General features: G+C 39.3%; 1 protein-coding gene across 2 annotated transcripts in view; it reads left to right on the plus strand.

Moving 5' to 3' along the window:
- LOC142099605 (3',5'-cyclic-AMP phosphodiesterase 4D-like) overlaps nucleotides 1-26,421 on the plus strand; it is a 609,556-nt gene that overhangs the window by 360,158 nt on the left and 222,977 nt on the right. For both annotated transcript variants that reach the window (XM_075183223.1, XM_075183234.1), the window contains exon 3: nucleotides 11,551-11,786. In XM_075183223.1, the coding sequence (XP_075039324.1) occupies nucleotides 11,551-11,786 (236 nt within the window). The remainder of the gene's footprint in view (nucleotides 1-11,550; nucleotides 11,787-26,421) is intronic.

A 26,421-nucleotide genomic window follows, 5' to 3' on the forward strand; every position in this document is an offset into this window, starting at 1 on the left:
GTGCATTCAACTTAAAGCTATTTTCTTTTTCTTTATTTCAATAAATGTTTATTTTTAAAATACATCACAATATACTGACATATGAATAAATGACCTAAAAAGGTGACCTAAAAATCTTGTACACAAAGAATTACTGTAACAGTATCTTAACCTTACAATGTTACAATACACTCACTTAACTGCAAATTGGACAACGTGGTGATTTAAAGTGTGGCGGATCTGCAGCTCGCCCTCTTATGAAATGTGGTGATAGCTTTAAAGCTCAAGGAGACATGAATAAATCATAAAATATCAAGTCCTTTATTAATTGTGACACATCATTTGTCATCTATTAAAATGAATGTCCTTGCGGACTGCAGTATATTGGTCGGACGAAACGGGGCCTAAGTACTCAAATTAAGCTGCCTATCAGGAACCCAAGAAGGGGTTTGAGGCACACGGTTATTCCTTCTTTGTGATCCAGACAGACTATAATTTATGGGCATTGAACGTGTTATACTGGATCCCAAGTGGGAAAGTTTATTGAAACGGGACATTTATTCGATGTACCAATTTAAAACTGTTTCACCCCGGGTAGTAAATATTGATGTGGATTTTAGGATGTCCACTTAAGCCACATTGTGCATAACATTAGCCAGCTATGTGATTTATCTTTTAGTTACAGTTAAATGCCCAATTGTCTATTTGTATCCATTAAGCTACTTCATCTGAGTACAGGTTGTTATTTCATATATGCTTACTTTTATCATTCAATCACATTTTTATAAGCTTATAATGTATACAATTTGATGTGCTATTATATGTCAATTAAACATAAATGTGCTTAAATGCATATAATTAAAAAAAATATTTATTATTCAGGAGCATTATTCCTTTTAGCGATTTGATCATGTAATATTATACTATATCAGTAATTATATGAATTGCCACCATTATTTTGTGTACAAGTATACAGTGTAATTACTTTTGGTGGTTTGGTCCTTTCGCCATTATGAACATCTATTTGCTTTACACTTTAGACTGGTCCTGCTTTAAGTCTGTCGAATCTAAATCAGATTGTTCACCTGTAAGTGTCAGTTTATCTGTTATGAGCTCATCAGCTGGAAAGAATGAAATACACGGCATGGTTTGCGTGTACAATTAGCTCTGCTTTATTAGTTACAAGTCCATATCTATATAGCACAAAATCACTTTACAAAAAACTACGCCCCAAAGGGTTTTGACCACTCATGCTTCCTTTAAACAGATCTTGCTACATTTTCACATGGGAATACTCCCCAGGGGGGAGTTGGTTTATCTCCATCTGCTATATCCAAGGTCATGGGCATAGTTTCGTGCAAACAATGAATTACTCCTACAAGCTAGCAGTATCTAATCTGTCTTTAAGCTATAAGAGAACAAAATGGCTATAAGGCAACAAGATGGTGTCAGCTTAGCAAAATCACATTTCTCAAGTCAGCGCAACTTGTGCGCAAGATGCAGTTTAGATAGAGCACCGAACTTGGGAGAAGTTCCAACTGTATTCAAATGCAAGTGTATCTCAAGATACGTTTCAATTTGAATCTGAGTGTAAAGCTGGGTACACACTAGAGGTTTTTCACCCAATTGTCGCACCAATCACACAATAAACACCTGTTTGGTCAGATATCGCATTAGTGTGTGTCTTCCAATGATCATGTTTTATCACACTAAAGCACATCGTATCCTTTGATTTGGTTTTAAAATCTACCTAAAAATCACTATCAACGATGAAAGATGTCCGGCAAATGTGTAAGCGTGTATGTGTGTATGCTCTCATGACTAGCAGTGTATTCAGATACCTGTAGAGTGTACAGAGTCACGATCTTTTCAGCAAATGGGTATGAGAGAGGAAGAGCACAGATCTGAAGGTTTTGGGATACATCGATTTTTCGCAGTACTGCATGCAAAATTCATCCTTATATCACACAGAACAAGTTGACAAGATTTATATTGACTGCGTAAGGAGTTATGTGGGCAGTGGGGATATTTTATATGCTTTATTTTTTTTTAATTTATGTGTTTAAATATATATTCGATCCTGTCTAATAGTAATTTTATTCAATGTGTCTTGAAAGCCACCGATTACTCACTACTGACTGATCTATTGAAACTGAAAGGCAGGAGACATCATTATGACATCATGACATCATTGTGCCGTCTCCGAGTTTCAACAGCAGCCCTATGACAGAGACAGGGATTCTATATTGGGAAATATAGTGCTCACATTATGGCGCATTTAAAGGTAAACATGTATGTGCCTTTGGTGTACATAGCACAGGAAAAGGAGCATTGTGTCTGTATGTGGAGTCAATGCACACAACTCAGAAAGAATAATACACGCATTGTCTCTATGTATTCCTGATGGATGTTAGAATATTAAGCGTTAGACATATGACATAGTGCTCAATGTAGAATCATCATTACCCTATCAGGACACAACCTAATAATGTAATAAAAAGAAGGTTTAACACAAATAGGGTAATGTGGTCATATAAAGTTAAATACAACACCTGAATATTCATTGTTTATACTTTTAAAAATTAAATGGGAATTATCATTAGTGCCACAGTCTGTATGGAAATAACAAGTAAGGCTGGTACACACTACAGGTTTTTCACCTGATGATCGGGCTAATCACACAATAAATCACCATTCGGCCCGATATTACATTAGTGTGTACGCTCCCACGATCAATGATTATCGTTCCAAAGCATTTGATTATATAAACAGACTAAAAATCTTGTTCAAAGATGGAACAGCGTTGTTCCAATTCTGCAGTGTGTAAGCACTTACGACCAGCAGTGTAGGCAGATCTCTATAGAGTCTGCAGAGTCACGTTCTTTTCAGCCGATGGTTATAACAGATGAACAGCACAGTTCTGAAATTAAATTGTGTAAAATGTATATAGTGTGTACACATGAATCGGCTGCTGATCAGCAGTCATTGGTATAATCCTTAACAATATCACATCGGGAGAAATATTCTGTAGTGTGCACCCAGCCTAATGCAAATACATGGGCACGTCATGATTTAAAATAGCCTAAAATTAATGTTTTTATTGCTTACTGATTGGCAATCAGTCCCTCAGATGCGGCTACACAGTACTGCTGATCATTATCATTGCATATATTTGTACCAGCCTTCAGGACACATAAGACATCACGGTGGCTAAGTGGTTAGCACTTCTGCCTCACAGAGCTGGGGTTATGAGTTCAATTCCCAACCATGGCCTTATCTGTGCGGAGTTTGTATATTCTCCCCGTGTTTGCGTGAGTTTCCTCCGGGTGCTCCGGTTTCCTCCCACACTCCAAAAACAGACTGGTAGGTTAATTGGCTGCTATCAAAATTGACCCTAGTCTGTCTGTGTGTGTGTGTGTGTGTGTGTGTGTATGTTAGGGAATTTAGATTGTAAGCTCCAATGGGGCAGGGACTGATGTGAATGAGTTCTCTGTACAGCGCTGTGGAATCAGTGGCGCTATATAAATAAATGGTGATGATGATGATGATGCCTCCTGAATGCTGTATTTGTGTCTGTGACCATGTCTGAGTCACAAGTACATAAACAGACCCTGACTGTGCTCGGCTTACACTTGGCCACCTCTTTCCTTCCACATTCCGCCTCTCCAGAAGGCAAGTTGCACATACCTAGAGGTCATGATACAAACATTTGCATATACCTTTTTGATGCACATGTGCACTATGAAAATGCGTATCTGATGCAAAATAAAAAAAACTGACGTCCATCCAACGCTAAATGAGTCGCATTGAGTGATGTGTTTTAGTGATTGGATGTAATGTTTAATGACACAACATCTGCTAATCCATGTTATGTAGTCCCTAGCAAGACCGTGATAAAGATGCGTCCATTTTTTTGCTATTTAGTAATTATGCTAGATTGCACTTTTATAAAAAGGCAATTTTCCAAATGTAATATCACTGCAGCTATAGAGCTTACTATGAATTACCAAGTCATTTATTACCCCATCTGTGTACAGTTGCATGAGCTAATCACTGAAACAACTCACCAGTATATTTGCTGGTTAAGCAAAGTGCTTAGGTTATCAAGAGTGTTTATCAAAGCCTGTGTTTATTTAATACACAAGTATCAAGGCAATGAGGAAATGTACTGCACTTGTCATTTTTAATGGCTTCAAACAAACAATTGGAGGCAGTTAGAGTTAATCAAACCACTGGCTTAGTTAAAAAACACCTTCCTCACTGCAGAGCCAAGTGACCTTTAAGTGTCTTCTTCAATGACATTATTCAAGCAATCTACAATAAAATGCACCTTTCTTATATGTAACTGAAGAACTATTATCCTGGCTAATGAATGCAATTCATCACACAGGTACAGCTTAACACAAAGCTAATACCATGACAGGTAAACAAGCCAGTCACATGTACAAACCAAATTATCTAAAGTGCACAGATAACATCGGTCCAAAGCAGTAAAGCCTCATTCATATACAATACAGCTTATCAGCAAATAGCTCAAACTGTGATAATCTGTATTAATAACACTCTTTATTGCTATAACACAATAAAGCTTCTTTTATTGATCCACTACAATTAAAAAATGTATATATATCTATCTATGGATATAGATATATATATATATATATATATATATATATATATATATATATATATATATATGACTATCTTTAAGATATTAAATGCAATCTTACTTTCCAATCTATTTCATAACAAAAAACAGAGTTTTAGTGGAATTGTTTTTAAGCACTTCCTGCTTTGCATTTTAATTAGTCTCTTAATTCAACAGTAAACTAGGTTCCGGATTGCAATCACTTATTATTGCTATTTATAAATATATAAACAAAATTGTCCCCGGAAGCCGTTAATAAAATATATCTTGCTATAGTGATTCAGAACGATAGGTTTGCATAAAGACTACTGTGTATTCTGATTTAGATCTAAGCAGGGGTTCTTTGGAACAGATGAAACAGGTTGTAACTTGCTAGAAAACAGAAAGACAGTTGCTGCCTGTTGTATAAAATATATATTCTGGTACTAATTTATATAAACAAAATTGAATAACTTGATGTAAAAAAAAATAACTGAATAAGTGTAGATCTGAAGCGTCTCTTTACTTTGTAACACAAAACACTGGAAATAGTTCTTGATATTTTGCTTTGTTGCGGTGCATAGACACATACATGTGAGCAGAGCTTTAACTCGTCAGCTGTAACTTTCATGTGATCTATAAGGTTCTATCTTACTTTATTGTGGCTGTGCAAATATAGACTTTGCCGTTAATAAAAACATCTATCTTCTGCATATTACTCCCAGTCATTTCTAGATAGACGTCCCCCCCACACTCACACACGATGATTACTGGACGCTATCATAATTTTATTAACTCATAATTTTGTTCTTTACATTGCTAATATTTACTTTGTTTATCAATCTGTATAATGTATTGGTTAAACTGTACTATGTCACTGTTAAATACAGGAATACAGCTAGGAGCCATGAATATGGTGAAAAACTGTCTATGTTTATTTGCAGAAGTGTACAAATAGCAGGTAATTATGAGTTTGTAGTAAATACCGGGTGCAAGCTGATGCAGGAAGCAATAAGAACTTGCAGAAAACAGCAGGTACACAGCTGATGCAGGGAAGCAGGAGGTATGGAGAGATCCCAAGCAGCAGGTATCCAGAAGCATAGCAGCAGACAGGAACAATGGGATGTGACAACAATAACCAGCAATGTATGCTGGGAGTGGCAGGTATAAATGAGAACACACCCAGGTGCAAGGGATAATTGGTGAGCAGGTTAACCCCTAATGCAAACAATAAGGCACAATAGCAGCACCTCTGGTGAATGGAGGTACTGCCACAATAATAACAGTAATAAAGTCTAAAAAGGCAGGAGCTGCCAGGCAAAGCAGTATGCACTGCAAGGGGCTTGCAGGCAGATACTGACATACTACTTATAATTGCACACAGAACTAACTATGCAGTAGGGAACCATGAATCTGTCTAATGAAGTAAAACAATATTTATTGCCAGTAAATACAGTTCTGACACAGTGTTCCTGTCCTTTCCCTAGCACTCATCATACATAGTTCTTCTCATACCAGACTTGTCTGTTATGGAGGTTGTGTATTAAACCTTTGCATGTTTTACATTTGCAAACCTACTTTTAATCCTGTCTTTCTTTCCCAAATTAAACATTCATTTGGGATTTGAACACTGAATCTCCTTTTTCTCTGTCTTATGCTATGGAGGTACAGTAAATGGCTTGGTTCAGGGTGTGTATTCAAGTTTACATTTATTATTTTGCATTATTAGTATTTAGCGACTTTTCATGAAACATCTACAATCAGTTCCTACATTAGGATTAAGCACGACGAGGGTTCTCCCAATGCTGTGATAATACAAGTCCCAGCAAAAAAAACATCTTTTAATTATTTTTGTTTATTAGAAAAACTGACTTTTTATGAATCACTAACAATATACTATAACCTGGTATGGATATCTCAGCCTCAAATGAAGATAACATAGCTGTTGTACTGCCCTCTGTATATACTCTGTGATATGATACGTAGTTTATGTCTATATTCCTAGAAATAATATGTGATTGTCTCCCAACTTTTGTCTTGCCCACTGAAGTATCTGTAATTGATTCCCACTAGTGTCTGTTGTCAGGTGTCTGTGTCATTTGAATTTTAATATTTTGTTGATGCTGACAAATAATGATGGTTGACTAAGCCAGGTCAACTGTTCATCAGCATCAACTGTTAGTGTCAAACATTAGCCTAATGTTACTCTGATGTTTGACTATGATATTTGATGATGTCCTAGCATGGACACTGTACCCCTGGAATTCTATCTTATTTTTTCCTCATTTAATTTTCTATTATTGTGATTTTATTATCATGTATTTGTATTATGAAACCACATAGAGCAGCACTTTACAGAGAATATTGAATCAGTAACATCAGTCCCTGCCCACAATAGAGCTTACAGTCTAAATCTCCTAATACACACACACAGACACAGACACACACACACACAGACACACACACACACACACACACAGACACACACATACAGACGCACACAGATGCACACACACACACACAGACACACACACACACAGACACACACACACACACACACATACATACACACACAGACACACACATATATATATATATATATATATATATATATATACACACACACACACACACACAGAGACACACACACACACACACACACACACACACACACACACAGATCAATTTAGCTGGATACCAATTAACCTACTATTATGTTTCTGGACTGTGGGAGGAAATTGGAGCACCTGCAGGAAAGTCAATGAGACATGAGGAATAAGCACAATATAATGTACTAAATGGAAGTTGAAATGAACCAGTGCATACATGTTTACTTCCATAGTGTCCATATATACAGTATAATGCTATATTAGGAAAGCATTCACTGGCAATCATCCTTGAGCAAACTGCAAATTAGGTGCGTGATGGGGGATACTATTTATATACACAACCTTTATTACAAGACTACGCGGATAGAGAATATACAGTACATGCAAAATAATAGTTATCCTGCACACTATTGATAACTAGGATTGAAGAGCTCCCACAAGTACTGCGACAATAGTAAAAAGAGTGTTGGCGTAGAGATGCCGCTTAAACGCTGATGAGTCAGCATTCGTCATCCATTCTTTTACTAAATAATCTAGTTAATTAATGTAATGATACAAAGGAGCAGAAGTAGACATGACTGCGAGTAAAGCAAATTAGGATGAATCATAAAAAGTATATTAGTTTGTGTGACCTCTTTTAGAGGCCTTTTATGTGTCATTCTTATCAATCGTGTCTGCTTCAGAGCCCTAAGTGCATCTGAACATGTGAGTGTTTGAACAGCATCCTGTAGAAGGGAAAGTGGGTGAGTGCTAGTTGGCTGTCAGCAGTGTTATATGGCACATCCTTTATGTACTGCATATAGAAAGTGTTCAAGACCAAATTTATTATATGACAAGGTATGGTTAGATTCATATTAAATTGTATATACTGTTATAAGTTTTACTGTATGCTAGCAACTGTTCTGTTTTGCTAAAATGTCCGATCATTTTAATAAGATATGTTTTATTTTAACCCACACTTATAGGGCCTTCATTAAGGAGAGCAAAGCATAAAAATGAAGTAACTTTTCACCTGGGCAAAACCATGTTGCATTGGAGGGGGAGATCAATTTAAAATGTGGGGACAGATTTATAGTTGGGGTAAGGCATGTCCTAGATAAGCTTTAAATTTCAGTGTAAAAATAAAGCTATCAAGTATTTGTGTGCTACATGAAAAAACATCCAATCTTATGTGCAAAATAATAAACTAATTTGCACCCCTTGCATTGTAACATGGTTTGACCCAGAAAACATTTACTCCTTTTATAGCCTAACTTTCTTTAATGACTCAGGCCCATTGTATTAGCATTACTGCTTCATTCATTTTATGTTTTTACTATACAATATATTTTCAGTGTTTAAAAGTTATAAAATATATATTATACAAATACCTCTGTGTTGTATCCCGTATGGGAACTTTATCATGTCTAGTATAAGGGAAATAATGTGTTAGATAAAGTCAGGGGCAGGTTGGGCTGGTCCCATAGTGGGCTACCTTGGGCTGGGTCACTGGACCACCTGCATTTTATTCCCTTTAAAAATATTCCTAACAGGCTGCTGAGTCGAGTCTTGCCCCCCCGGGCTAATATTCCAGCCCTCCCCAGGATATAGTTGTCTGTATGTTCTCTCTCTCTGCAGGTTGTTAACAAATGTAAGCAGTTATGTTTGAATTGTCACTCATATTTTCAGAACTCTGATTTTGGTCAAACTGAAATCCATCCTGGTGACCGTCCGGCTTACCGTTAGGGCTCACGGATACCAGGATAAACTGTTAGAACTTAGTGGAATAGAGGTCTTCACCTTTAGCAGTCGCCTTTCCCGTAGAGCTTTATGCGCTCGCAGGTACTCAAATGCCCCCAGGTCTTAAGCTCTAGCGTAGTAAAATGTTATTGTTCACGGCCGTAGCGAGCTGGAAATAGGAGGCAGAAACCAGGATGATAGTGGGTAGTTAGAAGGAAGCCAAGGTCAGGGGTCCGTAGCAGATAACGTGGTCAGAATACAGGCTAGGTTCAGGGCTGACAGCGAGCAGGAATATCCAGATCACAAGCCAGAGGTCAGGGCAATCTGAGTACAATCGAGAATCAAGGTCCAAAAACAAGCCAAAGTCATAACAGGAATCAATCAGTGAATCAACAGAGGTGTGGAGCAGGTTAGCAGACGTGTAACTAGACGCTATAACCAGTAGGGAGGCTAAGCCCTCCCTGCCTTAAATATACACATGGACCAATGGAAACGTAGCAGCCCAGTTGCCTATTTGCCTTAACAGGAGGCTACTGATTAATGGCCCCCAGACTGGGCACGCGTTCAGCTGTCAGTTGCCAGGACGCGGCTCTGATTACAGAAGCATCCCTCCCGGTGCCTTGGCAGAAATGACGTCCCGGTTGTCGTAGTGATGGCCGGGATGCAAGCAGGCTGCAAGGAGCCGCTGCATCTCGTGACTCTTACATATATATTTAGTGTCCACTTATGGGGGATTCCAGTTGCCCAGGACACACATCCTTACAATGGTGTGGTCTAGGACCCAGGACAGGGCACAGAATGTTTACTGGTGGCTGGACCCTACCCCAGGACCAGCCACCTTAGAGCATGCGATCATGAATCGTTAAGATCTGTTCCTCCCCTCTCCCCTGTGTGTGTGTCCGACACGCTCTCCCCCGCTGTCCGTATATCACAGACAACACATCTGTGCTACTCGTACTGCACCAAATGGAAAAAGAGAAGTGTGGTGGGAGGGAGCTTTCAATGTAGGTGTGGAGGAAGGGAACATTTACTGTACTTGTGTATGTGTATAAGATATATGTTTGTACATGTATATATCTGTGCCCCTCCCAAAACAAAAAAGTCTAGATCCACCTCTGGTGCTTTTGAAAGTCCACAACCACTACAGCCCTGATATACAGTAACATCTTGAACTTCTCTCCTAAAATACTCCTTGGTTTAGCTGTATTTATGGATTACATTAATAATGAAGTGAAGGGTCAACAGTACTATCCTCCGGGCCAGAGCTACTACTACTCAAGCTTAGATGGCTGATTAGGATGTCAGGGTGTAGGGAGCCTGTAGAGCACTGACTGACTGACATAATGTCACTTATTCAGTGTCACAATGGCACCTCCGCACTTAGCACGGTTCCTGGCGTAGAAGGGCCGCAGCTTCTACCTGTGGAGCTGTCTGCTACGGCGCTTCCATGTTTGTAATGTGCCGGGGATGTGGCATTTGGACGGAGAGTTCAAGGGCCATGGGGGGCTGCTAGGAAGCCCCTCAACTCAGATACCGACTGTCCTTACTACATGTGTAACATTTGTGTGTTTTAATATTTTTATTACAGTAAAAATGAGGCAGAATACAAGAGACCCACTAGGCCATTAATGTTCCCCACAAACACCATCCTGGTCACCATAGAATCCAACAAAATGTGCTACAATGTTATCATAAAAATAAAACTAAAGATGTGTCTAGTCCTACATGTGAAAATGATATGATTATTTTATACTGAATTCCGTATGTTTTATCAATTGCTGCTATGATAATATTATACAGTGGATGAGTACTGTACTGTGCATACAGTTCCTATAGCAAATTCTCTAAAATCCAAAATATTTTCCTCTGATTGTCTATTTTTGAGTTTGATATGTTAATGGAGATAAAAAAAGAAAAAGTCTGGTGGCAGAGCCGACTGAGAGGAAAGGGCGATGAGGCTATTACCTTAGAAGGGCAATGAGGCTTTTACCTTAGAAGGGCAATGAAGCTATTACCTTAGATCCCAGGCTGTGGAAGGCCTTGCGGAGATTGGGAAATCTCTTGTGTCCAATACAAGACCATCACAGCCTTGTATGTGTAATTAGAGGAAAGGAAAGTCCATGTTACACTGTGTATATAATAATGCACAAAATAAAAGTCTACAGTGTTTCCTCACCTGTCTGTGTCCTCCACTCCAGGTGGCTACCGAGTCCTCCTGTACCACACAGAACATTTTAAACTTGTCTCCAAGCAGATTGTTAACTCAGTTTCTCAAAAATTAATTTCATTTAGTAATTTTATTTACTGCAATTAGCTTCCTTTCCATCTCAAGTTCTCCTTATTTTTCTTCCTCTATACTCCTTTCAGAAATCATTTATGTTTTCCAAGTTAGTGCTTTGTGAATATAAGTTATTCACAATATAGTTTATAGTTCTGGTGTACTGGAACTTTGGTTTTCCCAAGTCCCATATTTTCTTGAGAAAGCCGTACTTCAAGTCCCTGACTTGGGTCAGATAATGGACTATTACTTTATGACTACAGTTAATATATAACAATATTTTTTGGGTGGGTGGGCAGTTGCAGCTTATAAGTACTTACTCTTTACACTTTATTTAGGTGTCAGATGAGGCTCTTCATTCTAAAACAGAAGAAGATGGGAATCTTGAGGACATGGAGCCATATTTGGTACGGAGGCTTTCTTGTAGAACTATACATCTACCTCCTTTGGCGTTTAGACTTGCAGAGCAAGCAGAATGGGATAAAAAGGCAGATTCTGAGAGCCCGCAACGGCCAACTTCTCTAGCACTGAGGATCCCTCCGCTGATTGCAATCACAGCAGCCGACACTACCAGGTAGGATGTGAAATAATCATAAGTGTCTGATTATATTCATTGAAATGAGATATCTAAAACTCAGCTTGAATATTGTTGAACCAAATTTTAAAGCAGCTCTGTACTTTGAAAAACATCCTGTTTACATGTGGCTTTAGACTGAGTCACTTTATTTGAGATTTTAATGTTACTAATAGGCTATTATTAGCTAATAGTTTCTTCTCAATACAATTGGCAAAATCCAGTGCCCATTTACCAATTTGCCAATTTTCAACAGCCCCCTAATCGCTATATGTCCGGCCCTCTATATAGAAAATAGAAGGATCCTTGGAAGCATGACATCTCTTTAATTTTTGCACTGACTTAGACCTCCTGTATAGTAGCTGCCTTCAGATATACATTCAGGTCCATAAATATTGGGACATTGACACAATTCTCATATTTTGGGCTCTATACATCACCACAATGGATTTGAAATGAAACAAACAAGATGTGCTTTAACTGCAGACTTTCAGCTTTAATTTGAGGGTATTTACATCCAAATCAGGTGAACAGTGTAGGAATTACAACGGTTTCTCTATGTGCCTCCCACTTTTTAAGGGACCAAAAGTAATGGGACAAACTAAACAATCCTACATCAAACTTTCACTTTTTAGTACTTTGTTGCAAATCCTTTGCAGTCAATTACAGCCTGAAGTCTGGAACGCATAGACATCACCAGACGCTGGGTTTCATCCCTGGTGATGCTCTGCCAGGCCTCTACTGCAAATGTCTTCAGTTCCTGCTTGTTCTTGGGGCATTTTCCTTTCAGTTTTGTCTTCATCAAGTGAAATGCATGCTGAATCGGATTCAGGTCAGGTGATTGACTTCACCATTACATAACATTCCACTTGTTAGCCTTAAAAAACTCTTTGGTTGCTTTTGCAGTATGCTTCAGGTCATTGTCCATCTGCACTGTGAAGCGCTGTCCAATGCGTTCTGAAGCATTTGACTGAATATGAGCAGATAATATTGCCCGAAATACTTCAGAATTCATCCTGCTGCTTTTGTCAGCAGTCACATCATCAAAAAATACAAGGGAACCAGTTCCATTGGCAGCCATACATGCCCACACCATGACACTACCACCACTATGCTTCACTGATGAGGTGGTATGTGTTGGATCATGAGCAGTTCCATTCCTTCTCCATACTCTTCTCTTCCCATGACTCTGGCACAAGTTGATCTTTGTCTCATCTGTCCATAGGATCTTGTTCCAGAACTGTAATGGCTTTTTTAAATGTTGTTTGCCAAACTCTAATCTGGACTTCCTGTTTTTGTGGCTCACCAATGGTTTACATCTTGTGGTGAACCCTCTATATTCACTCTTGTGAAGTGTTCTCTTGATTGTTGACTTTGACACATATACACCTACCTCCTGGAGAGTGTTCTTGATTTCGCCAACTGTTGTGAAGGGGTTTTTCTTTGCCAGGGAAAATATTCTTCTGTCATCCACCACAGTTGTTTTCCGTGGTCTTCTGGGTCTTTTGGTGTTGCTGAGCTCTCCGGTGCATTCTTTCTTTTTAAGAATGTTCCAAACAGTTGATTTGGCCACACCTAATGTTTTTGCTATCTCTCTGATGGGTTTGTTTTGATTTTTCAGCCTTATGATGGCTTGCTTCACTGATAGTGACAGCTCTTTGGATCTCATATTGAGAGTCGACAGCAACAGATTCCAAATGCAAATGTCACACCTAGAATCAACTCCAGACCTTTTACCTGCTTAATTGATAATGAAATAATGAGGTAATAGCCCACACATGACCATGAAATAGATTTTTAGTTGATTGTCCCATTACTTTTGGTCCCTTAAAAAGTGGGATGCACATATAGAAACCGTTGTAATTCCTACACCGTTCACCTGATTTGGATGTAAATACCCTCAAATTAAAGCTGAAAGTCTGCAGTTAAGGCACATCTTGTTTGTTTCATTTCAAATCCATTGTGGTGGTGTATAGAGCCCATAATATGAGAATTGTGTTGATGTCCCAATATTTATGGACCTGACTGTACATGAACGTCTTGCTCCATTGGCCAATAACAGGTGTAGGAATGTAGTGAACCCCCCCCCCCCTAACTTCCCTGTTTGGGTAGAAAGGAGGGTTGTAGTTAAGAATATATAGAGGGCAGGTTGTCAAGAAGTTGACAACCACTTTGTTAAATGTGGTCCATTTGTACATTCATCTGTGAAACTCATGTTCCCAAGGGAAGAGTAGGTTCTTCATTTATTGGCAGCCAAGGTGAACCTTCCCTGCAGCAATTAATTAGGCAATCAAAAAAACAAAATGTCATGTAAGAGGTGGATATGCTTTTAAGTGTTGTATTATTTCACATGTATTAATGTGGCACGGAATAGTAAGTGACAGATAGATGTTAAATTATTTCTAGGGCTAAAATGGGTTGTGCTACTATTTATTGTGTATAATATTTGTGCACATTTGCAGCTTGTTGTACTCCTAAGCCTGGGTTCAGGGTTGGTTGAACCTTTACAGTCAGTTATAAAAAAAAAGAGACAAACAACATAATTAAACAGCATGGATACATTAGTTAGCTGGATATTGGTTTTCTTAATAGTCAGTAGTGCATGCAGTAATGTGCATTGTTACCATTTGATTCTTGTATCTGCTCTAAGACATTGCTGCACAGTAACTTGAATCCCTCTTACATTATTATTATTATTATTATTATTAATATTGTAGATTTGTAAAGTGCCACATTGCTCCGCAGCGCCGTACAGTAGGGAAAACAGGGACATACATAAAACAGGGATAAACAAGGTAGGCAAAATAAATGCAGACATAAAAACAAAGGGTATGAAGGACCCTGCTCATTAGAGAGCTTACATTCTAAGTGGAGGAGGCGACAGCTGAAACAATAGGAGCAAGTGTAGCTCAAAGTAGAGATTGGAATAATTGTGAGGGTGCATTATTGTGAATAGTGTTATCCCGGATAAGGTCACCTTCTCACGTTTGAAGTACAAAGGTAGCCACTGACTGGTATTGACGGAAATAGACTGAGAGGCGTGGAGTTTAACGCACCCCCCGGTATTCACCAGGGACCCCCGCAAGGAGGTATGAGCTTGACTGCTTGAGGTGCACAGGTCACGGTTCTCCCAGGTAGTCCCCAGTGCACTGGAGTGTACACAGGAGGCAAAGTACAAAGGGGAATCCAGAAGAATGGTCAGAAAAGCCGAGGTCAGGAACTAGCAGACAAACGGTACCAAATCACAAAGACAAAGGGGTAGTCAAGGAACAAGCCGAAGGTCAGGAACAATAGCAATAAACAGGAACTGAGAGAAGGACTCTGGAACGCTGGAGACTGGTGAGCCAATATTCTGGCAATGTGCCAATGGTAGTGGGATCCTTATATATCAGGGAATGGACCCTGGTTGGAGGAGAGGGATTTCGGCGGTCAGAGCACATCTGATTACCGACGGAGCCACGGAGAGAGCGTCCTGCTGCCCAGCAACAGCATGCGGCTGAAGTGCGCATGTGCGCACTGGAAGGAAGCCAATAGCCGGAAGAAACGTCCTGTTGCTAGGCAGCACGGGAGAAGTCTTGTAGGTGGGAGTGAGAGGTGGTTATCAGAGAGAGACAAGACGTAGGTCAGAAGTAGATCTAAGAGGGCGGGAGGGAGAGTATCTTGATATGAGATTTGAGATGTATGAAGGAGTGGTGTTGTTGAGGGCTTTGTAGGTAACGGTGAGTAATTTGAATTTGATTCTGGAGGACACAGGGAGCCAGTGTAGGGATTTGAAAAGTAATGCAGCAGATGTGGAGCAATGAGAGAAGAAGATAAGTCTTGCAGCAGCATTTAGGATGGATTGTTTCATGTTTTAATTATATTTTTTTCTAACTTTCGATTTAAAAACAAAATTTAATGTTGCATCTAAGATTACATTAGGGATGAACACACTGATTCTGCAAGTTTTGGGGTTCACTGCATGCAGATTTCTCACCGCTGATACATTTTAGGAATTGGTGTGCACAGGGAAAAAGTTGGGGCGGTGGATTCTCACAGTCGTCGAATAGTGAAACATTTACATTGTTACCATACTGTGATTAATTTGTTGCATATATTCATTGCCTCTTGAAGTTATTACGTTGTAATATGTTTATACAGCAGTGATGTGATTAGAGTACGTTTGCCAACTAGAACATTGGCCATATTTATTCTACGTAATTAAATTCCTCATGTTAGGTTGTTTCTATGATTGATTACATTATTGTAATGTTGACCTTTAACACACACAGATTGGTGGGTCTCCCACCTAGCATATCTGACTTCCCCAAATTTTGGAAGATGTGAGGAATATTAAAAATGGGTTTCATAGTAATAGTTTATTGACACATTTTGTCAGATACATAATAACAAATATTTTGCTTCAAAGCTATTGAATATGTAGAATTGTGTCCCCCCTTGAAAGCAATTGTGATCGAATACTATCGGAATCAAAGATTTGAATTCATCTACTCAATTATACCTTATGGTTTAAGTGAGGATATTTTATGTTTTGGATAACTGATATTTTAGGTTAATCTTTCTCTTTTTTATAGGCATATGTGTATTAATAATAAGAATGATTTTTTTAAAAAATGTATGTTATAATCCGTGATATGATCATCTATGGATATTAAAAGAGTATTGTAATTATGTACATCAGTATATATATATGCATGCATATTATTGGTTGTAATATTACTTTTTATCATGGTGGAATTAATTGCTGGAGTATCCTACTTATTAGGAGAACAATTGTAGTCTATATATTGCACATATGTGTATGTATGTACTGTTTGTGTGTATAAGCTTCTACATTGTATCAGGCAGCCCCAGACCTGATGGAGTATCTTAGATTCAAAATGCATTGGTTGTATCTTACTGATTTATTAGTCTGAGGAAGTGACATTGATTGATCAGGTTCCACCTGGCTATTGTCACATAAGTTCAATTGTACTACTAAGGTGAGCTTTGAAGTGAGGTGTCAACTTTAAAATCCATCAAAATGATGGAGCTGTGTATCCCTTGGATTAAAATCTCTCTAGGGTCATTATACTTTATTGAATGCATTATGTTGTCATTATGTGAGATGCTGCTACTAATTTTATATATACAAATATGAGGGTGGTCTAAGAAACTAAAAACCCATTACCATAACAGAGGTATATGAAACTTATGCTTTCAATATGCACCAACATTCTAAAATTATTTGGAGGGACATTTCAAATGCGATGTCTAAGTGCCAAATTAAAAGCACTCATATATCATTAGCCTTGGTGGAAGCACTCAAATTGCTCGTGCTTCAGACTAACTCTAAACATTGGGTATTTAAACACAAACCACAATGCAGCCCACCTTAATATTATGCTAACTGGCTTGTTTTGATAACAGCTGTTGTTTGCAGATGACTGGATGGCTAACAATTCAAACAGATCCCATTATTAGTTGTACAAAAGTGTCGCATGTCACAGTTTTCCCCAAGCCATTAAATCGGTGCATGGATAATTACGGAAATCCAATAACTCATTATTCTCTTTTCCTACTGTTACCTTGGGAACATTGTGGACACTGCATCTCGATGACTTTTCAGTTCATTCTAAAAATCACTTATGTTACCTGATATGTGTGATGAGTTTAATCAAAGTTAGAAACAATTAAGTCTGTGGCAAAACAACACGCCACGGCTCCAACATCCACCTTACACGATGCTGGTTGAGTTTACAGGGTAACCTGACAGTACTGAGAAGGATTGAGAGATATCGCTGCAGAGGACTTGCGCAGACTGTGATACAAATGTGACAGATCTGGCAGCAGACCAGCTTGGGAGACAGAAGGTTCAGCTATAACACTGACATGACAGAAACAAGCAGATATTTGGTTTGCATTCTCTTCTCTATTCCCATAGTAATTGCAGCTTTCTTGCTTACTTTACAGAAGATAAATTCATATTATACAGCTGCACTCCTTCTAAGTAAATGCTCTCTAAATTAGCAATGTACATCGTATGCCCAGGGACACTGTACTGGTGGGATTAACGTGGAAAAAATAAATTTGCCTAATTTTCCTTGAGTCATTTCCACACTCATCCCTCTACTTAAAATCGCAGCAAATCCCTCGAGATCGACAGAGATTTTAGGCACCAAGCCACCGTATGTATTAACTACCGATTTTTATTCTCAAATGAGAAATCGCTGTCGATCTTGAGCGAGTTTCAGCGGTTTTCCCAACAAAAGAAAAGTGTTTAGTGTTCAAATGGCGATTTTCAAACCAATACTCATTTCTGATTGGCTGGAAGTTTTAAATGGAAAATTCATGCAATTTTAACCTCACCAACACTAGAAAAAGCAGTCTAATACCTTACTTGAGTTGGTAGGAGTTTAAGACCTATAGAGAGACAACACATACACATACCCTATATTTGTTGGAAAAATTTACAAGAATATTTTTTTTAAAAAAAAAATTGTACCCACCCAACCAGATTAATCTTGGTGCTGCCAGTCTATGCTGGTACTAGCAAAATCAGAGGGGTTTCAGCATGTGGAACCCACGATTTTACTATAGCAATGGAACCCACAACATTTGGTACCCCTGCCATAATGACAGCCAGCCCGGGCTGGTCAGCATGGGGCTGGAGTCCCTAGGGAGTTGGGGTCTGCCAAAAAACATGCAGGCCCCAAAACGTGGGGTAATAAAATATATTTTGTTTGTAAAGACACCATTTTGTGTTGGTACACTACAGGTCCCAGCAAGCCCAGGCTGCCATTAACAGTGTGGACATGCTGGTGCTTGTAGTACTGGTCACTCATTGTGTATTATTGAACTGTTTTGTGCCTTTTATTATGTTAAGAATGGGCAGCAATGGTAAACTGAAGTGTTTGCTAATCCCACCTATCCAAAGCAGTGTGTTGATTATGGCGATTTTCAATGTGATCTCGGGAGAGTTTGCAAAATCGCAGCTACATACATATGGCGGCTTGTATTATTAGAACGGCCAAAAGTAGGGACAGCGGTTTGTAGTGTGTCGATTTTGGCTACATCACTTTACTGGCGATTTACTATCATCTCGCACTTTCATACATCGGCGAGTTCAAACTCACCGAGAAAATCGCTGAGAAAGGCAAATCAGCAGCTTGATACATTTACCCCCTGATATCTCTCTAAGGTCTATATTCAATTGACAGCGGGATCGCCGAAAATCCCGCGCTCAAAAAATATTACCGTTATTGCGGTAATCCTGTGCGAGAAAACCGTTAATACGGTAATTTACTCGCTGAATTTCAGCTCGCGGCTCAGGGAGCTGCGAGCTGAAATTCAGTGAGATATTACTGTAATAAGGGTAATATTTTTGGAGTGCGGGATTTTCGGCGATCCCGCCGTCAATTGAATATGCCCCTAAATGTCACTTGAATGTTCTCTGTATTGTATATTTGTCATTAGAATGCTGGTCAGTTGGAGCTGTGTTGGTTACATACAAAATATAAAAGTTAGAAAACAAATAACCAATTTGAATTTAAATTAAAACAATAGACTATTTTGCACAATAAGTGTATTTAGTGGGCCCTAAACCGACCTTTTTTTTTTCTTTTTTTTTAAAAACAGAACTGTAGCAACATTTATAGAGCTGATAACAAATTATTATTACTATTCTGACACTGGTGCTGTATTTTGCTTTATTATGCTTTGAATGCTTCAATGTATTTACATTCCATTCAATTGACATCCAGTCAACCGGCTGATTTAAATGCTCAGCTGCTTCTCAATTAGAGGACATTGCATACAGTCTGTACAAATGCATTTTAAATGGGGAAAATGTGTGAAGAATAATTGCCATTTTATAGCTCATCTGAGTAAAATTTAATGTTGCAATGTTATTTATGCAGGATAACAAAACTAATATGCTAAGTCAGCTTTTTTCATATAATAGGAGGTCATTTGTAAGAAGGAAGGAATAATAACTATGAAAAGGCTGATTTTAAAACAAAAATAAACAATAAAAATTGAAAGCATAAAAAAGTGCTTTAAAATATTCAAACAAAAAACAACTTTAGGCCCGTGCTGCCAAATAAGTAAAACATACTTACCTACTTTCTTCAGCTCTCTTCCGGGAGCCAGCCAGTGGAGGGGGGCGTGAGGAAGGCGGGGCGGCCAAAATCGTGGCATTTCGGCCCCGCCCCCTGTGACGTCATGATGCAACCACGTCATTTGACAGCGGGGGGTGGGGCCAAATGCCGCGATTCACCGGGAATCGCTGCGTTTGGGATCTAATTCTGCCCACTTCACTAGGAAGTGGGGCACTTCCTAGTGAAGTGGGCAGAATTCTGGAGATTGCCACACTCGCCCGGGAGTCCGGGAGAATCTCGCAAAATGCGGGAGTCTCCCGGATATTCCGGGAGAGTTGGCAAGTATGAAGTAAAACACAAAGATAAACACTGCTGAGAAATCTGTAGATTCTTATTTCAGTTATGCTGAACATGCTTAAAATGCTTACACAATTTTAATTTGTTTCAGATATAGCCCCATACCGTCATGTACCCCCATCATACCACCAGGAAACTCAGTGATCATTAAAATGTTCTGCTGTGACTTTTGTATTTTTTTTTTCTTTTTAAAGCATGAGATGTAAATAAGTAAATGAGTCTTATAGGAGATGTGTTTAAGGCAAAATGGGAAATTAAAGTGGCCCTGGAAAAAACTCTGTGGCCTCATGTAGGCGGGGCCAAGACAACTGTAGGCGGAGCACACCGTTAGTCCTAGCCAAAAGGTGGTAAGAGGGGTCAATGTCTGAGATGGCGATAACAGAACGGGTATTGCAGTGGTACAAGTACTGACATGATATATAGGCTTCCCCATGCAAAGGTAATCTTTCCGGTGGCGGGAGTTACATTCGGCAATAGCTTCAGTGTCCACAGTGTTAACCCTTTGAAGCAAAAAAGAACCATATATATTTATTAGCAGGAAGGGAAGGTATGATGAGAGGGGATTAGCTGTGGCACAAGAGGACCCGGGTAATGGGGCAGATGAAAGAAAAAGGAGGGGGAGCAGATGGGATGGGGGACAAAGAGAGACATACACACAAAGGTGAAAGAAAGGGACTGGAACCCATAATGTAAAGATAGAGACACACAAACATTTGAAAGACATGGGTAGAGACACACACATGGGGAGACAGAGAAGAGGGGTAAAGGCGCACATGGGGGGGCAGAGACAGTCACACAGAGAAGGGGGTAGAGGCACACATGGAAGACAGAGACAGACACACAGAGAAGGGGGGAGAGGCACACATGGGGAGACAGACACACAGAATGGGGCAGAGACACACAGAGAAGGGGGCAGAGGCACACATGGGGAGACAGACACACACATCCCAAAATTTTTCTCCAACCAGCACTAGGCTAGCAGCACTAACTATCATTAATCATTTATTACCCCACTCCTACTGCCCAGGTATGTGGGAAGAGCCCACCTTTTAGCATAGGGCTCAGTAACCATGGTAGATGGGGAGCACTTTTTTTATTTTTGGGACCCCAACTCCCTAGCGAATCGGATATCACACTGACCCATGCTGCAGATTACCCTGTTATAGTGCCACCAGCTCCTACTGACTAAGCCTAGTGCTGTTTGTAGTGAAATCGGGAGGACCCCGCACTTTTTGCCCCCCCCCCTGCCCCCGATTTTGCTACTACCAGCACTAGGTGGCAGCGCTAGGGTTAATCTGACTGGGGAGCCATTTATAATTATTTTTAAAACAACTTTGTGAACAGGCGGTTTGTGGAACAAACCTTTAGGTGTTTTGGGAGGGTCGGTGGTTTTAACCTTTATGACTATTTTGGCCCAGACCCACTGACATTCCTTGTTTAATATCGACATTGTGACTGTCAACATTTCTACTGTCGACAATCACAATGTCTACATTTTCAGCATGTAGACATTATGGATGTGTCGGCATTTGTCCTGTTGACATTTTTCACTGTTGGGTTTCGTACCCAAACCATGGGGAGCACCCAGTCTGCGCCATTTCAGCACTGTGCGCCATCACTAAATACATTTGGAGAAAAAAATTGCAGGTGGACCATTAACTCAGACCATTAAGGGACCGACATGTGGGTCCAGATCGCCCCGTCTTAGAAGTTTGGAATGCAGGTTATTTCCTTGTAAATCTAGTTTTAAAAAAAAAGAAAGTGGACACCCTCTATTACTTTAAATGGAAAATGTTTCCCAGTTCTTTACTTTCTTTTTATTAACTTTACTGGAATGCTATATTTATATTATGATTCATATGACATTATGCATGTATAGTCATTGTAGTTTAAATAAAACATTTGCAGCTCGACCTTGAAAGTACATTTAATTTCTATTGCCATACAGCGACAGTGAACAAAAAGCAAAACATTTATTGTGCACTTGGTTAAAATGTTGAAAAACAGGGACATTTCCAGGGAGAAAAGTCGACAATTGACAACTATGTGTACTGTAATGCAAAGAGTCAATAATGGTCATTAACATACATGCAGGAATATGTCCTACACATCATGCAGCGATTTTTGTGCAAATTTGCTTGAATCTGTACATCGAGATGGTTGTGTCTGTGGAGGAGAAACATTTTGCATCAGATGGAACTATGTGGTGTTGAATACTTTTCATGTCAAAACAGCAAAAAATATTATGGGAGTGATACCTTTATTGGCTAATCAAAATAAATTGTTATATTTGCTAGCTTTCAGAGCACAGAGGCCCTTCATCAGGCAAGTTTACAAATGAATGACTGAGAAAATGGCACAGCATGTAAGAGATGCTACATCAAGCAAAATTTGTACAGGGGGGAGAGGAATACATCATTAAGATAAGCTAAAGTTATAAAACTGAGGTTTTCCTTACGGATGGAATAGTGAAAGTCCTAGGAGTACAGAGATCTGGAGTCACTCTGCTGTGGGGTGTGAAGTTTTTCCATGTAGTGGGTCATAAATCCAGGTGTTAGGTTGAGTCCTTGAGTCAATGACTGGAATGTTCTTATCAGCTTGAATTCCCAGATTTTTCTCTCCCTGTCATTTTTAAAAAAAACTTTCAGTATTAAGACTTTTAAATCTGTCATACTGTGTCCTGGTCCAGAGAAGTGTTTACCCACGGTGGTGTCCAGAGTCTGCTTTATTGTGTGTCTGTGTAGATTCATCCTGGATTGCAGTTTCTGCTTGGTCTCTCCAATGTAGATTCCCTCAGGGCACCTTGTACACTGTATCATGTAGACCACATTGGAGGATGTACATGAGAAGGTGTCAGTGATTTTATAGTCCCATTGTGTGTTGGGTATGTGGACTGTGTTTGTTGGTAGGACATGGGTGCAGGTTTTGCATTTTTTGTTTTGCAAGGGAAGGTGCCAATCTATAATGGTGATGAGAGGGCACTTCTAACGAGGAGATTTCTTACGTTCGGAGGTTGTTTGTATGAAAGGAGAGGTAAATCTAGGAATATTTCCTTTAGTCTGTTGTCTTTCTGAAATATGGGCTGAAAATCAGCAGCAATTTTCCCCAAGATATTCATGTGGGGATTGTAAGTGACCACTAGGGGCACCCTGCTGTTATCCTCCTTCTGTTTGTAATCCAGAAGGCTACTCCTTGGGATTCTTGTGGCTCTGTGGATCAGTTCAACTATAATTTTTGGATGTATCCTTGTTGTAGGAATGTATTGCATCTGATGGAAGAAATTGAACTGATTAGGTGGTCCAAGCCCTACATCACATGGCCAAAAGTATGTGAACACCCAAACATCACAAAAAGGTACTTGTTGAACATCTCATTCATATCATTGAGTTTGTTTCCCATTTATTGCTAAAACAACCTCCACTCTTCTGAGAATTCTTTCCACTAGATTTTGAACATAGCTGCTAGGATTTGCATCCATTCAGCCACAAGAGTATTAGTGAGGTCATGCACTGATATTGGGTGATAAGGCTTGGTTTGCAGGTGGCGCTCCAATTCATCTCAAAGGTACTCGATGGGGTTGAGGTCTGGGTTCTGTGCAGGTCATTAAAGTTCTTCCACACCAAACTGGGGAAACCATTTTTTGATGGACCTTTTTTTGTGCACAGGGACATTAACATTCTGAAACAGGAGAGGGCCTTCCCCAAACTGTTACTATAAAATGGAAAGCACACAATTCTCTGGAATGTCATTTTATGCCGTAACATTAATGATAAACATCCCCAGACCTTTATTTCTCTTCCCTCAAGCTTTACAGTTGGCAGTGTGCATTCAAGTAGGAAAAGTTCAAACTGGCGGATGCTGAAGCGTGATTAGCTTTTCTAGAGAACGCATTTTTACTCTTCCAGAGTCAAGGTTTGGCACTGCACATTGTGATTTGAGGCTTATGTGCCACTTCCCTGACTCAGAATCCCAATCCTTGATGCTCAGGGTCGAAAAGAACTTGTGCTGACGGCAGTTTGGAACCCAGAAATGAGTGCTGCAGCCGAGGAAAGAAGAATTTTGCACGGTATGCTATTCGGCACTCATTTGTCCCATTCTGTGAGCTTGTGCGGCTTACTGCTTCACAGCTAGGCTGTAGCCTAGACATTTCCACTTTACAATAACAGTACTCAGAGTTTATCAGGGCAGCTATAGCAGGGCAAACATTTTTACAAATGACTTGTTGGAAAGGTGTCATATTATGACTCATTCTACTGCTAATGTTTGCATATTTACACAGGACTTTGATGTGATATATTTACGCTGGACTTTGACGTGATATATTTACGCTGGACTTTGACGTGATATATTTACGCTGGACTTTGATGGGATATATTTACGCTGGACTTTGTTTATGATGGAACATTTATATTCTTTCTAATATGCATGTCCCACAATGTGTGAGGCAGGTACATAGGTGAATTGGTGCAAATAGAACTATATTGCATTTTGCACATAAAGAGTTGCCTTCTAGTGTGGGAAATGTTTGTGTTTTGGATTCTATGTGTATTAAATGTAATTACTGTTTGCCTGTAGGGTGGTGTAGGTGTATGTACCTGAGTACCTGCTTCTAGAGACTCAATTCTCTTCCGCATGGGATACAGTGATTAATCTGTGTGAATAGGTGACCCAGCACATGCAGGAATGGCAGCTGTAACATGTACTAAGTTGTACAATACAATGTCCTGGAGTGAAAAAATAAGTATTCCGGAGCCTCCTTCTCAGTATGGCTTTGGCCCTGGATATGTAAGGAAGGAGTTTTGTGCCAGCGACCGGAGTGGGTATTTAAATACTCCTTCCCCACCACTACTACCCAATCACAGCCCACTCAGTAACTGGTCACTCACACAGATGCATTCAAGGGGGCATTACATATAACATTTCTAGATTCATGTAGGGCAAAAATGAAAAATACAACAGCTTTTAAAGCTATTTTGTATCACAAAGATATTTTATCACACTATGCATGGATGGTCAACTCTGCATGGACAAATGTCACTTCAGGCAGTATATCTCTCATAGCCCAATATAAATACATAAACAGGAACTTGTACATTTCTATCTTAATTTATTCCTCTTGAAATAGATGCATCAAGCCAAATATTTGCAGCTCTGTTTCACATGATATTTCTGGCCTCTATTTTGGGAAATGCAAGATGTCAGTGTCTAAATTATCAACCTACTTTTCCAATTCTCAGGAAGTCTTACCATATTTCCACATTTTGTATGTTAAATAAACAATAGATAAAAGGAGGTGCAACATATGTCAATATAACCGATCCTGCGCACAATGGGAATTACTGTTGTGATTGTTGAATTAGAAAGTCAGGAATGTACGTCTGGGATGAACAAACAACAGATCACAGGACAAGGTAAGGACCATATATTTATTTATCACCAATTGCTTATATTGTGTTGGCGCTTTGCAATTGGGAACAATTGAATAGTAATAAAACAAGATGGAGTACTACCAAACATACAAAGAGGTAAGAGGGCTCTGCTTGCAAACAGGCATCTATACGAAAATAAGAGTTTGATACATGAGGATAAGTTGGGGGTCAGTAGCTTGAGTGTAGAATTGTATTGTACTGTGTAGAGAGGTGATAATGTGCTATAATAGCCTATGTAGCGTAAGAGTTGTGTTTTCAGAGAACACGTGAAGGTGTGGAGGCTAGAGGAAGGTCTAGAGGAAATTCCACAGAGTGGTTGCAATCTGGAAAATGTCCTTTAACAGTCAATGGGAGCAAGTAATGAATAAGCATGAGATGCGGAGATCTTAGGCAAAGCTAGAAGGATTGAGTTGTGAGATATTTTGAGACAAATGAAGAGAAGTATGTAGCTGTAGGTTTGTTAATGTATGTTAGTAGAAGGATAATATTGGATTCGGGAAAATTACAGACTTCCAATGTAGGAACTGGCATTAAAAAAAAAATGTTTGGCAAGAAAAATTAGCCTAACCAATGTAGTTAAAATGGATTGTAGAGTTGAATGTCTGGATAAGGGAAGACCAGTAAAAAGGGATTTGCAGTAGTAAATGCACCAGTGCGTGAATTAAAGATTTTACAGTGTGAGATGCGTATTCTGGAATGTTTCTTAGATGTATGTAACGGATTTGGAGACAGATTGGATGAGTGGAACAATGTACAGTCAAGGGAGTAAAT

Source organism: Mixophyes fleayi, chromosome 1, assembly GCF_038048845.1.
Source record: "Mixophyes fleayi isolate aMixFle1 chromosome 1, aMixFle1.hap1, whole genome shotgun sequence".
NCBI classification, from domain to species: domain Eukaryota; kingdom Metazoa; phylum Chordata; class Amphibia; order Anura; family Limnodynastidae; genus Mixophyes; species Mixophyes fleayi.